Source organism: Lepidochelys olivacea, assembly GCF_965140295.1.
Source record: "Lepidochelys olivacea isolate rLepOli2 genome assembly, chromosome: 22".
NCBI lineage: Eukaryota > Metazoa > Chordata > Testudines > Cheloniidae > Lepidochelys > Lepidochelys olivacea.
This window is the reverse complement of record NC_140432.1, coordinates 20,761,841-20,774,996: the sequence shown is the minus strand read 5'-3', so window position 1 is coordinate 20,774,996 and position 13,156 is coordinate 20,761,841. Positions and strand designations below refer to the sequence as shown.

Here is a 13,156-nt window from a genome sequence, read left to right as displayed (position 1 = left end):
ATTAGTAGGAACTAGAGCTGGTCAAAAAATGCCAAATCACTTTCATGAGAATCTAGGTGTTTTTGTTCTTTTGGGTTTTTTTTTTTTTAAATTTCTCATGAAAAATTTCAGGTCTTCAGTGAAAACCCTAAAATTTTTCTTTGAAAATCCAAACCTGAAAACTTTTAATTTTTTTGTCAAACTGAAAAACGTCAAACTGAAAAACTTCAACCATTTCCCCATGAAAGCTGTTGGGTTTTTTTTTTTTTTTTGAGTGAAAAACCCTTTTTCTGTTTTTAGGGAGGAAAAAAAAATCCAACTAGCTCTTGCCTTCTCAGTTCAACAGTGCTCCTAGTTCAACAGGAGTGGTGGAATCTCCTTCCTTAGAAGTTTTTAAGGTCAGGTTTGACAAAGCCCTGGCTGGGATGATTTAGTTGGGGACTGGTCCTGCTTTGAGCAGGGGGTTGGACTAGATGACCTCCTGAGGTCCCTTCCAACCCTGATATTCTATGAACAGGGCTGTAAATAGGCCAGTTGCCCAGTAGGGTTGAACTTGGCCATCTGTTGGCTGGAATGGGATCTGTTTGTCCTAGGCCCTGTACTGGTAACAAGTTGAAGAAGAGTTTACTTGAAGTGTAAACAGTAGGGGCCTTTTTGTACTGGGGGAGTTGAGTTCCCCCCCCCCCCCCCCGCAGCTGTGCAACAGTGACAGCTGTAGGCAAAGCTTGTTACAGCCTACATGGGAGACAAGGTGAACAGAATGGACTACAAACAGGCAACGCTATTGATATGAATGCAGCTTCCAGGGATGAATAAACAGAAGTGTGTATGTGTGTCTATGTACACACACACACACTTTAGAGAGAGAGCTAGAACTGTTTGTTCTGAATCACTCTACTTAAGTGCAAAACCGACTTACTTTTGTGGGGCACAACCACCATTCCCACAACAATCTGTATCTTGCCTCTCACTGTGCCCATATGTCTAGGCCCTGATTCTGTAGCCTTCTGTGCCTGTTTAACTTTACAGGTGCTGGCAGTCCCAGGCAAGGCAGGGGCCATCTTAGGAGCTACCTCTTCAAAGGGCAGGTGCATTTTGGAGTGCTCCCAGGGCTTGGGTGGGGAAGGATGAATGTGTGTGCAGAATCTGTTTGTCCAGTTACCAAACCCCCTGTGCATGTGCAAGCAGGTGTCTCCCTGTGCGCTGGTGAAAGGCTGGTCTGCACAATTAGAGCCAGGGAGAGGAGTGTCTTCTCCTTTATTAAAGAAGCTCTATTGTGTGTATGCAAATGACAAGCTTTTATACATGATCAGGTCCCCTGGTGCAGAGAGATTGAATCTGGAAAATGTCCCCCCACTGTTCAGATAAAATAGATAATCTCTCCCCACACTGTACCAATTGGCAACTGCAAAGGGCCAGGCTGCTCCCCCCAGCGCATGCCGAGCGTGGGCGGGGAGTGCACAGGCAGCCCTGCCCACCCTCCGGATGACACTAGCTGGGGAGAAGGGGAAGGAGGAGCTGCTGGGAGCTCAGCTGTGAGCATCTGAACCGGGAGAGTCCTGGGAAAGGCAGGATCACGGCACGTTGGGGGCACGGCACGGCAAGGAATTGCACTGCATCCCAGAGAAAATAGGTGCTCTTTATGGCATGTGGCTGGTAACTTTTTTCCTGCTGTACTCTTTGCAGAAAGGTATGTCCCGTCCTGGGGCGGGGGCTACGGGGGGGGGGTGTGACTCTTTGGCCAGCGGGCTCGAGTCCTGCGCCTTCTGCGATCTTTGTTAACAAGTGACGGGACCCGCGGTGCGCTCCGGCCCAAGGGGATGAGGGGACGGGCTGGCCCGGGCCGGGCAGAGGCGTGTCTGCGCCCAGCCCACCGCTCCGACCAGTCGGGCTGCAGCCCAAGCCCTGTCCCCACCTGCGCCGAGCGGTGCCCACGGCCGGCAGGGGGTCCGGGCAGCAGCCCCCCAGCCGCTTGCTCTGCTGCCCCTCGGGCTCAGGAGCCGCCCCCGGCCCGGCCCGGCCCGGCTCGGCTCGGCCCGCCTGTCAGCCGGGGGGTGAGCGGGGCAGGTGCCAGGCTGATGCCGGGGCCGGGGCGCAGGCAGCTCCCCTGGGGGCTCGGAGTTTCGGGCTCTCACGAAGCGGATCTGTAAGTCCCCCCCCCATCCCCCCCGAGGATGCGGAGCTGTTTCTGAGCCTGCCCTGCCCTCCCGGGAGAGGGGCAGCTCCCAGCCCTGCTGCAACGACCTGGATTATTAATTCAACAATTAATGGTTGTGACGGTGTAATTGCAAAGAGCAGGACGTTGGGCGGGGGGCAGGACACGCCTCGCCAGCTGAAGTACCCACGGGGCTGGCTGGTTCTGCACGCCCGGGGCCCCTCTGGGCTCAGGTTGCCATGGGGCTAATCGAGGTCCAGGTGACGGGCAAGCCCAGACCTGCAGCTCCGGCTGCAATGCACCTGATTCCGGGGCGGGGGCACCCCCCGCTTTTCCGGGCTAGGAACGGGTCCGTGGGGCTGGAGCAGGCAGGGCTCAGCCCAGCCCAGCCTGTCCGGAAAGGATGCTGAGCCCGGGGCTGCAGGGGGTGTGTGGGGCGGGTAGCGGGTAGCGCTGCATTTGGAAAGACGCCCCTGCTCATCGCGGGGAAGGGTCTCAACTGAGGGGGGTCGTTGCTTCGCTAAAATAAAAAAAATCCCCTCGAGACGTCTACCCGTTGTTGGGTGGAGGAGGGAAACCCGCAGCTGGGGTGCACATTGCGGGGTGCACCCCCGGGCATGGGGGCCCTGCCCGCTGCCTTCCGCCTCCTTGCACCCCCGCCCTGCAGCCTCCTTCCCCCGGGAGAAGGCAGGGGGTGGCAAGGGGTGGGGGCGCCGCCTCCGGCTGGAGCCAGCTGCCGCTGGGCCCGTTAACGTGGACCTGGGCTTTCGATTCGGAGTGGAGGAGACGCCGCTACTTCTGTGTGAAGGACAAAACAAAAGCCCAGGAGCCCCAGCTCGCGGAGTTTGCTTGTGGAGGCGTTTTAAGGGGGGCAGCGGACCCCTGCCGCGGGAGCCGACCTGATAATTAGCGACCTTAACTCTCCGCAGCCGCGGAGATCCCTGCCGTGGCGGGGGGAGCCCTGCTAAAGACCCGTTCCCCGCACAGCTCTCCAGCCCCACAGAAGCGCCTTAAGTACATGGAGATTAACATGTTTTCTCTACCTACCCAGCGTCTCTTTGTGCAGGCAAGATTTCAAAGGCTGAAGCTCGTAGGAGTACTTTTAAAAAGCTCTGTTCCGCTGTCCTTACTTCTCGGAGACGGTGTACGGCAATATGCCAATCCCTCAAAACAAACTCAATCCGGGGATGCTTTCAAATCGCATCCTCTCCTCTCGGAATGCTACATTCAGTGTAACCCACTGCTCTGATCCCTCGGATTGGGGCAAAAAATTACTGTCAAGGAGCCACCACACTGGATTAATTGTAAATGGGGAATTGTTAGCATCATCCCAATGGGTATGCCAGGCGCTCTAAACTGAGGTCCCCAACGATAGATGCAGTCTAAGAGGAAAGACATCCGCATGTAACATTGGTAGCTAAATTACAGTCCATTTGTAATAATATTTGATTGGGGTTAGCTAAAAAAGTGACCCTATTCTGATTCTGCAGGGATTTTTGTAGTCCATTACCTTTTTATTATCTGGTCCATGAATGTAATAACAGAAACGTCCATGTTATGGAAAAGGAGCCACTTTCAGTTTACAAAACATTTTCTTTAATAATCACTTTCATCATCTGAAAACAGCAAGAGGCAATCTTAGGAAAAAGGTAGTGAAGGAAACAAATTGGTAGTGGGCTGCAGCCTAAAATATGATTATTGTATATTAAATACCCTTTTATTTTAATGTTAATATAATTAAAATATTTGCGGAGGTTTAATGGTGCATTCTGAGTGGTTGTGACAGTCAATTATTTAATCAATTATTAAATATGAAATAGTCTTATTACAGCTGGAATAAATCTGTGTTTGGGAGCTTTAGACAAAATTGCTATTGTTAGACATGCTTTTAGGAGCTGCTGTACTGAACATGGAAGCGTCTGCTTTGCATATCTTTGCATGTTTCCTGTGTAAAAAGGAAAAACCAAAACAAATAACCATCCAAGGAACTAAAATGATCATTCTCCCCCAACATCGAACATAATAAATCCAACACAGCTCATTTTCAGCCCCAGCCTCCCATAAAAGAGTCTCTGCTACCGAGCTCTCTCTTCTGAGAAGAGCAAATTAAAACCCTCCATTAGCACTATACCTTATGGCCTCATTATTTTTTGTCTCTTTTCAGTTCAAGAGAGATTTTATTTTGAAGAGTCTCTGTGCTGAAAGTGTTAAAGTGGAACAATTCCAGAGAGAGGACAGTAATACAGTGGAAGTTTCATTATAATAGGATAAAAAATTGAATTGCTTAATGCATGATAAACCTTTCAGCTACTTAATATTTCTAGGTATCAAAGCACAACCATTTAATACATTTCTGCTGTAGAACAAGAGCTCAATTAGAAACAAAAAGCAAATAAACATTTGATCCTAGTAAACTTTAGAAATCCCTCAATAGACTGTAGCTGCTTATTTTTTTTTTTTTAAGCTTATAAAATAAAATAGGCGGTTAGCAAGCGAGGAGTTTCACGAAAGCAGGCTTGGTGGTTGATTACACAAATTAAAGAGCAGCCATAGCAAGGGGAGGGAGGGCGATGTAAATAGGAAGCAGTATGATCAGGAGGAGCAAAGAGTCAAAATCTTGATAAACTGGGGGAATAATCTTGCTGTATGATTTTGCTGGAGTTCTCTGCCTGCTGATTTGTGATGCTGGCATTTTGTGTTTGCTGTGTTCAAATATGAGAAGCAGTGAAATATGTTGCTTGCATTTTTTAATCTCTCCCCTCTGCCCCCCAGTGTGGTACGGTGCTCATTTATCTTGGAAATGAAACGTGGAATCCATGAAATCCACAGAGGAAGAGCTTGCAGTAGTGAAGTCCTGGCAGTGCCCAGTGTTGTTGTTTTACGACACCAGGGCCATGATGGCAACTTGTTAAGAGAGCAGCCTCTACGCCTTGCTCATGTGTAAAGCTATATGTGCCTTAAATGAAGAATTAACACACGCAACCCTAATATTTTCTGGTACTTGTGTTCTTCAGAAGGGAATTACAATCACTGCTTGTCAGTTTGCCCGTGCTCAGAGCCTTTGTCCTCACCCAGCTTGCATATGTTGGCAGTGGGTTGTGAATTTAGGAATCCACTGGCCATGCTTTGAGCACCCACAAGACACTATATGCGTCCAATGTGGTGCCCTCCTTTCTGCCCATGTGGCACTGAGGTGCACCTGCCTCGTTTGAACCAGCTGCTGAGTTCATTGTGAGAATCAAATTGGAGGTGTCTTTGTGGAAAGAATTCTCCTGACATGGAAGCGTGTGAATTTTGAGCTGTATGTTGGATAATGTGAATTCAGCAGACTCCGGAATAGGCAGGCTGTTACATGCAACTTCCTAGGAGAGAATGAAGCACAAATGTATTTGGTTATTTCAGGAGACTTGGAAGTACTCTGCTGGTGCATTTACAGGGTGGCTAGTTAAGGCCCAAAATTTTATGTACCTTGAAATTGTGTGAGGGAAATTGACCTCAGCTTGTAAAAGTGTGCTGGCAGGCTTAGGGCTAATGAAAGTCATGGCCTGCTGGCTCAGGACAGAGCTTAGCAGCTGATGTGCACGCTCCTCAGATGTACCATAGTCCGGACCTTAGTCCAGTCCTGAGCCTCCCTTGATTGGACACTTGACATGGTCCTGAAATGTGCATTGGCTCAGTGATGTTGCCAAATGTCCAGTGGAGACTCCGATGAAACTTGCCAGAGTTGCTGCATATGTGACATAAGCAGAACTTGAAATCAGGTCTCCACAGATGAAAGGCTGGTGCCAGTGTAGAGGGAGGAGGGGGAGGATTGCATTTCAAGCTCCTCTTTTGGTTTGGTTTGCCTTGCCGAGGTAGGGCACCAGGTAATGTGCATGTCGTTGATGTGTTTTCTGTGCAGGGATTTAGGGTGTGCTTGTTTTATCAGAACTTGGTGTACGTGCTCTGTCTGGTTTGGGTGTGTACAAATGGCACCTGCAGCAAAGGCTGCAGAGACTGTGACTTTTCAGCTCTCTGGAAGATGGGAATTGAGTCTGCTCTGCCTTCGTGCTGATTTGGGCTGTGAGCCCAGCATCAGATCTCACCTCTAGGTGCAACTGGGACTAGGATTTGGGGTTCAGTGGGTGGTGCTCTGCCCTCTTAACAAGCGCACAGGGCCTCAGTGTGACGGAGGACGTTGTGATGCTGGGGTGTCCTGACCACTTGTGGATAATGTTTCTATACTATCCTGCGAAAGGGTAGGATGGCAACTCTATGTGCATTTGGAGTCATTGCACGTTACCCACTAAATTCCTCTTGCATTGTGACTTGGACTCCATATTCTTTCACTTTCTGTCCTAAACCTCTACTTAATGCTGCTGTGTACATCTCATCTTAGAGCTGGCTGCGCTGCAGTATGCAGAAGTGCGTGGCTTGTGTGAAGTGCCTTGGGAGGAAAGGTGTTGTGTAAATGGTTAGTGATCACCACTTCTCTGAGCTCTTGGGTCATGTATAGTGGGAAAAACCAATGCTTTGGGCCTGAATCATAGAATTATAGAATATCAGGGTTGGAAGGGACCTCAGGAGGTCATCTAGTCCAACCCCCTGCTCAAAGCCGGACAATCCCCAACTAAATCATCCCAGCCACGGCTTTGTCAAGCCTGACCTTAAAAACTTCTAAGGAAGGAGATTCCACCACTTCCCTAGGTAACGCATTCCAGTGTTTCACCACCCTCCTAGTAAAAAAGTTTTCCTAATATCCAACCTAAACCTGCCCCATGGCAACTTGAGACCATTACTCCTTGTTCTGTCATCAGCTACCACTGAGAACAGTCTAGATCCATCCTCCTTGGAACCCCTTTCGGGTAGTTGAAAGCAGCTATCAAATCCCCCCTCGTTCTTCTCTTCCGCAGACTAAACAATCCCAGTTCCCTCAGCCTCTCCTCATGAGTCATGCGTTCCAGTCCCCTAATCATTTTTGTTGCTCTCCGCTGGACTCTTTCAAATTTTTCCACATCCTTCTTGTAGTGTGGGGCCCAAAACTGGACACAGGACTCCAGATGAGGCCTCACCAATGTCGAATAGAGGGGAACGATCGCGTCCCTCCATCTGCTGGCAATGTCCCTACATATACATCCCAAAATGCCATTGGCCTTCTTGGCAACAAGGGCACACTGTTGACTCATATCCAGCTTCTCATCCACCCCAGGTCCTTTTTCTGCAGAACTGCTGCCGAGCCGTTCGGTCCCTAGTCTGTAGCAGTGCATGGGATTCTTCCGTCCTAAGTGCAGGACTCTGCACTTGTCCTTGTTGAACCTCATCAGATTTCTTTTGGCCCAATCCTCTAATTTGTCTAGGTCCCTCTGTATCCTATCCCTACCGTCCAGCGTATCTACCTCTCCTCCCAGTTTAGCCGCATATACTCTGCATTAAGCTTTTAAAACTGCACCTTTTTAGAGGAATACAAATGCTGAAAACTTTAGCTTGCAAGGTTTGTTGCGCAGGACTTCAGGTGGTTCAGTGGTAGGGTTGGGATGAATTTATGGTCACTCTGCCTTGGCTTCTCATTAGAGTAAATGAGTGCTTTTCATCTAACGCATCTTTCTGCGGTGCTGAGAGTGGCTCTGCTTCTAAAGATACTGCAGTTTGAAGAGTCCAGCGAACAAGACTAGTAAATATTACGAAGGGATGATAACAAAATGACTCACTTTTCCCAGCTGAGATGGAGGTATTTAATATTTCAATACCCTAGGTTGTAATTTACTATGATTTAAGAAGATTGCACTGTGATAACTCAAAATATATACTCCTCAGTGCTGGCGAGGCATGGTCCATCTACGTATTAGTCCACTGTGCAGCTCTCATCCAGCAGAGTTCAGGACTCCAGCACTCAATACAATGCCCCTGCCAGTGACATATTGTCTCTCCATAAGAAACTGCTCCATTTTCACCACGCCCATCCCAGCGTTTGAGGTCTGTATAAATTAATGTCCTCGATATTTAGGTTAGGGTCAACGCATGTGACCAGATGCCAGCAGCGATTTCTGGTTTAAAAATATTGCAGTGCTATTTCTAAATTTTTAATCTCTCTGTGATTTGGAGACAGTTTTATGAAACATGGGATTAGGATGGTGCTCAATGTTAAATGGTAAAGGAGATTATATGGATTTAACTCTATGCGTCTGTCACATAACTACTACCAATCCCATAACTTCCATTTTCTATTAAAAATCCATTTTCCCCTTTGACCTGAAAAAGCTTTGCTGGTAATCTGAATTTCTCTTGTTATTTATGAGGTATTTTTCCATTCCTCCCCCCACCCACTCTGTGTATCCAGCATGCAAGGGTGATGTCTGCAGAGAAAATTGTTCTCTAGCAGGATGATATCTGATCATTGCATCATACAGCTGGCAACGTGTCCTGCAAATTGTGGCTTCCACTAGAGCAGGGATACTCACTTGGGGGTCGGCGCTGTCAATTCTGCCTGCTCTTGGGCAGAGCAAGTGGAATTCTCATTGGGACTAGTGGAGAGGCCTCCAGCAATGAGGGGTGCTGAGAAAAGGGACGGGATGTGAAGGAGTTACTAGAATCCCCCCTCTTCTTACACACAGCGAAAAGGCACCTCTAGGATTCTAGGAGGGGCTGTGAGGTGCGGGGCTGGATGAAGTGGGAGACGGACTGTGGCATGGACCAGAGTTTCAGACAGCTTCAGAATCTTCATGGTTCTAGGTCCTTACATGACACACATGGCTACACAGTAGAAAGGATGTTCTATTTTTTGTGCACTCTGCCTTTAAGGTAGAGCAGTCTCCATGCCATCTTGCGTTTCAGGGAACATGCAAAATGTTACCACGATGGGTAGCACATGAATGCTTTCTCTCTGCTTGTTTTCCTTCATCGGATCATAAAGACATATTTTGCTCTCGTGTATGGGCAGGATGAGTGTCAAGACGTTCTGAACGGCAGGAGTGCTGATTCATCACAACAAACGAGCCTTAAGACATTTATTTATATTTGGATTGCTCTTTTCCAGTCATAGACTAGGGCCCAATGTTCTCGACTCTGCCCTGCCACAGGACAAAAAGATGGCCACTGCTCCAAAGAGATTAGCTGCCCCAATGTGATTGGTTAGTGGCACTGTGCCACGGACAGCCCAAGTAGCTTTTCAAAGGCCATCCGAGGATCAGCTGTTGATTGTCTTACCCCGTCTTTGTCATGAGTCTCCCAGCATTTGTCAGCCCAATAAGAAAAAATAAATAAATGTCTTTGTCCATTTCTGTCTGTGCCTCGGCTCGTTAGCTGTGACTGTACGGGAGGGGGCCTGAAGCTTCTTTTCTTTACCTGTAAATCTGTTGTTTAATCAGCAGTAATGTTCCCAATCAATTTATCGTTGATACCTGCCAGTTTGTAGCCACAAAACCGACTGCTGCATCCTCGACTTGGGACAGTAGAACTCTGGGTAGTTTGAGAGAGGAAATTTTGTTGTCGTAGTTGATGTTCCTGCTCAAAACATGGAGAGGAACAAGAAATCGGCTGTTTAATGGGTGCTGAGAGAGACTGAGATTATATTTCCATCTCTGGAAGGATTAAATAAGAGGGGGAATTGTTTAGTGGGTAGAGTAGAGGGCTCCTTGATTGTATTCCCAGCTCAATGAGAGAGCATGTTCTGGTGGTTACAGCAGAAGACCAGAGCCAGGACTCCTGGGTTCTTCCCTTCCTGGGTTTCCCTTTGATGCACTAAGACCCCTTGGGCAATTTGCTTCACTGTGCCTCAGTTTCCCCATCTCTATACAACAAGAATACCTAAGTCAAGTGCCATAATGTTTTATCTTCTATAGAATTTATCAAAGCGACTCCACAGAAGTGTCGTTCCATTATTATTATTGTCACTGAGAGGGAGACCTGCCCGTTAAAGATTCCGTTATGTAAAGTAAAATAACATTCCAATGTTTGCCTTCCCCCTCAGCTCAGGAAAGCCTGAGCCAGCTGGCGACGTGACACTTACCCCGGGCAAGGATCGTGGTTCCAAACACCCGTCCTGACGAAAACACAAATGTTGTTGTTTTTTCAGAGGAGGCGGGTGCTGATAGTCTCATCACGGCTTTGTGATGTTAGTTGTTCTGGCCAATAACGGGTTAATAGCCTTTCCTCAAATGAGCAGTCATGAAGCATTCTCCCTGGAGGGGCAGCTAAAAGCTAAGCTAAGAATATTAATACAGATGAGACTCTCTTCCCTTCTTCCCCTCTTCTCCCTCCCCCCAAAGTTGAAGAAGTTGAGGTGATGAAAGGTCCCCTGTGACGCATTCCAAGCCAGCGGTAGAGTAGTTATTTGCTTGTGGCCCTGCTGTAGCACAAGCAGAGGGATTGTGCTCTCCGCTAGAGCTATGAATACTCAAACACCGATCGCCGCTTTCTGTATTAGCGTCCTTTTGCCTACGTAAAAGTAGCGCAGTTAAAAAATCGGCTCTAAGCCACTTGGCACCTTGACGGCAAACTTGTCCCCTCCCCTTCCAGGTGTGAGGTGTCAGTGGGAAGGAATCGGAGTGGAGGAGCTGGGAGGGAAAGGCCTTTCTGCCTGCACTGGAGGAGGAGGAAGGTTGAGGGAGGCTTTCCTCCACTTCCAGACCTTGGCTGCAGTTTGGGAGACCCAGCTGTGAAGAGCTGCTCCCTTGCCCCCTCTTTTTGGAGGGGGAGACTGGCAAAGCCCCGCTTCTCTCACACAGCTTCCTGTCACAAAACCATCCCCACGCTTTAGAATTCGGCCTGGCTGTTTCTGGGGCCTGTTGTCTGAGGAGACCTCTCAGGAGGTGTCCGATGGTTCATGGCTGCCTCTTCGCTCCCTAACTCAGCTGGCCCAGGGGAGGGAGCAGACAGGTGACTTACCTGTGGGGAGGTTCACACAAGGGCATCCTGGGAAATGTAGCTTGTGTTAGTCGTAGGCGTCCTAACAATTGTGGGAAATAGCTGTCCTGTGAAAGGGCTGGGGTTTCCAAGGCATCCCCTCAGCCCTGGCGCAGCTGCTGAGGAGAGCAGTGACCTAGGTAGCTAGGAGAGGTGGGAAGTACCTGGCCACTGTGTTCATACACCAATTTGCCCGCTCTGTTTGGGGCTGTTTGCCGCTGCCTGAGGAGGGCTCCCAGGGCATGTCATTGGGAAGCCGTTGCTCTGCAGGCAAGAGGAGTTGGATATTTGCAGTAACTCTCTGCTGTTGGCTCTGGTCTCTCCACAGCACACACTGAAGATGTTGGAACCAGTCTCTACTTTGTGAACGACTCTATCCAGCAGGTGACCTTCTCCAGCACAGTCGGGGTGGTGATCTCCTGCCCCGCAGCAGGGTCACCCAGCGCCGCCCTTCGCTGGTACCTCGCCACAGGGGACGACATCTATGATGTACCGCACATCCGGCATGTCCATGCCAATGGGACTTTGCAGCTCTACCCCTTCTCGCCATCAGCCTTCAATAGCTTTATCCACGACAATGACTACTTCTGTACCGCGGAGAACTCAGCGGGCAAAATCAGGAGTCCCAATATCCGTGTTAAAGCAGGTAGGGTCATGGGCGGGGGCCGGGTCTTGGAGGTGTTGGTGAGGTGCTGGTGTTCTGTGTTTGTGACAATGATGAGCCCATTTGTGTGTCCCAACTGATTCTCTCCAGTGCCATGGAATTGCCTAAAGTGGCTGATACAGTGAGCTCACTTCATCAATTAACCACTAAAGAGGGTGGCATCAGGGCTCACTGGTGATTAGGGCTGGAACTCGGGGTGCTTGCGTCCTATTCCTGGTTCCGCTGTTAACTCTGCGTGGCCATGGGCAAGTTACTTCACCTCCAAGTGAATGAATGCTGTCCCCTGCAAAGCATGCTGTGCAGACGTGTGTTCGCTGAGCCTCATGGCACTTGGAGAGCCTCTGGGTAGCCAAGTGTGGCTGTTCCTGAGCTTGGAAGGAGACCTGAGGAAGTCCTAGCTGAGAGTGAGCTGTAAATGTAGGGCCTGCTCCTGCCAAGGCTTTGGGTGCAGTGCCCCAGCCTCCAGCGGGCCGATGCGCACAAGTCAGCGTGTGAATGGGAATAACCATTCACAGGATCAGGCCCGGAGGCAGCGCAGTGGCCAGCAGTGAGCTCCGGGGGCCTTCTGCCTGCATCTTCAGATAATGGGTTTAGAACAGTATCTAGCACCTTTTGCCACCTGAGCACGAGCCTCTGCAGAGAGAGCAGGTAATAGCAAGGGCCCAAACTGGGCACTGCCTTGTGTGCCAGCAACCAGGATAGACAGGAACTTCATTTTTACCTGGTACCTTTTGTATTGCCTCTGCCTTGCGCCCTTCACTCTAAAGGTTCCAATAGTGCAGGCAAAGGCGGCAGCCTCTGGGCTCAGCATTAGCTCACACTCAGCCGTGGACGTTAGTCTGTTTCTTTGCCAGGGTGCTTGGGTATTGTCTTGCACCATTTCCAAGAAATGGGATAGAGACTGCAGAGTCCTGTGGCTTGGGTACAGGAGACCAAGGTTCTAGTCCTATCTCTGCTGCTAACTCTCTGCATGACCCTGGGCAAATCACTTAATTTTTCCTGCCTTGCGTCCCATCTGTGATATGAGGGTGATGATACTTACCTGTCTCTCAAGAAAACAGACTGTTCCAAGAATGTATTGTGTGGGCTCTGTAGCTTGGAAGTGGCCCATGGAAAGCACAAGGGTTTAGTCTCCTATTAAGCGTTTAACTTTTCTCCCTAAGTATTGTGCCAGAGAGCTGAGCAGACAGCCTGGGGTGAAACTTGAACCTGTGACCTCTGGGCCTGGAGGTGAGTTTTACCGAGTGAGCCTTCCTGACATGATGAATACCGTATGGGGATGTTATTGTCGCTCCCACAGGAATTGTGCCCTGTGGAGCCTGTGAACATGTAGGCTAAAATGCAGCTGCCACGTGGTTTTGCGTGTTGGAGACGCTTTTCTGGCAAGGCCGTGGAACTGGGACTGTAATAGTCTATTGCAAGAGGATCGATTGATATCGTCACAGACAGATAGTAGATATGAGGGCAGGGTGTTGGAT

The 13,156-nt window shown here is 49.3% G+C and overlaps 1 protein-coding gene across 2 annotated transcripts in view; it reads left to right on the top strand.

The window, feature by feature from the left end:
• Positions 1-1,501: 1,501 nt before the first annotated feature.
• The window catches only part of DSCAML1 (DS cell adhesion molecule like 1), a 361,162-nt gene continuing 349,507 nt past the window's right edge, over positions 1,502-13,156 (top strand). Inside the window, exons 1-2 of one of the 2 annotated variants that reach the window (XM_084611981.1) lie at positions 1,502-1,669; positions 11,343-11,660. In XM_084611981.1, the coding sequence (XP_084468107.1) occupies positions 1,627-1,669; positions 11,343-11,660 (361 nt within the window). In that variant the 5' untranslated portion in view covers positions 1,502-1,626. The remainder of the gene's footprint in view (positions 1,670-11,342; positions 11,661-13,156) is intronic. The other variant, XM_084611980.1, reaches the window with a different exon arrangement.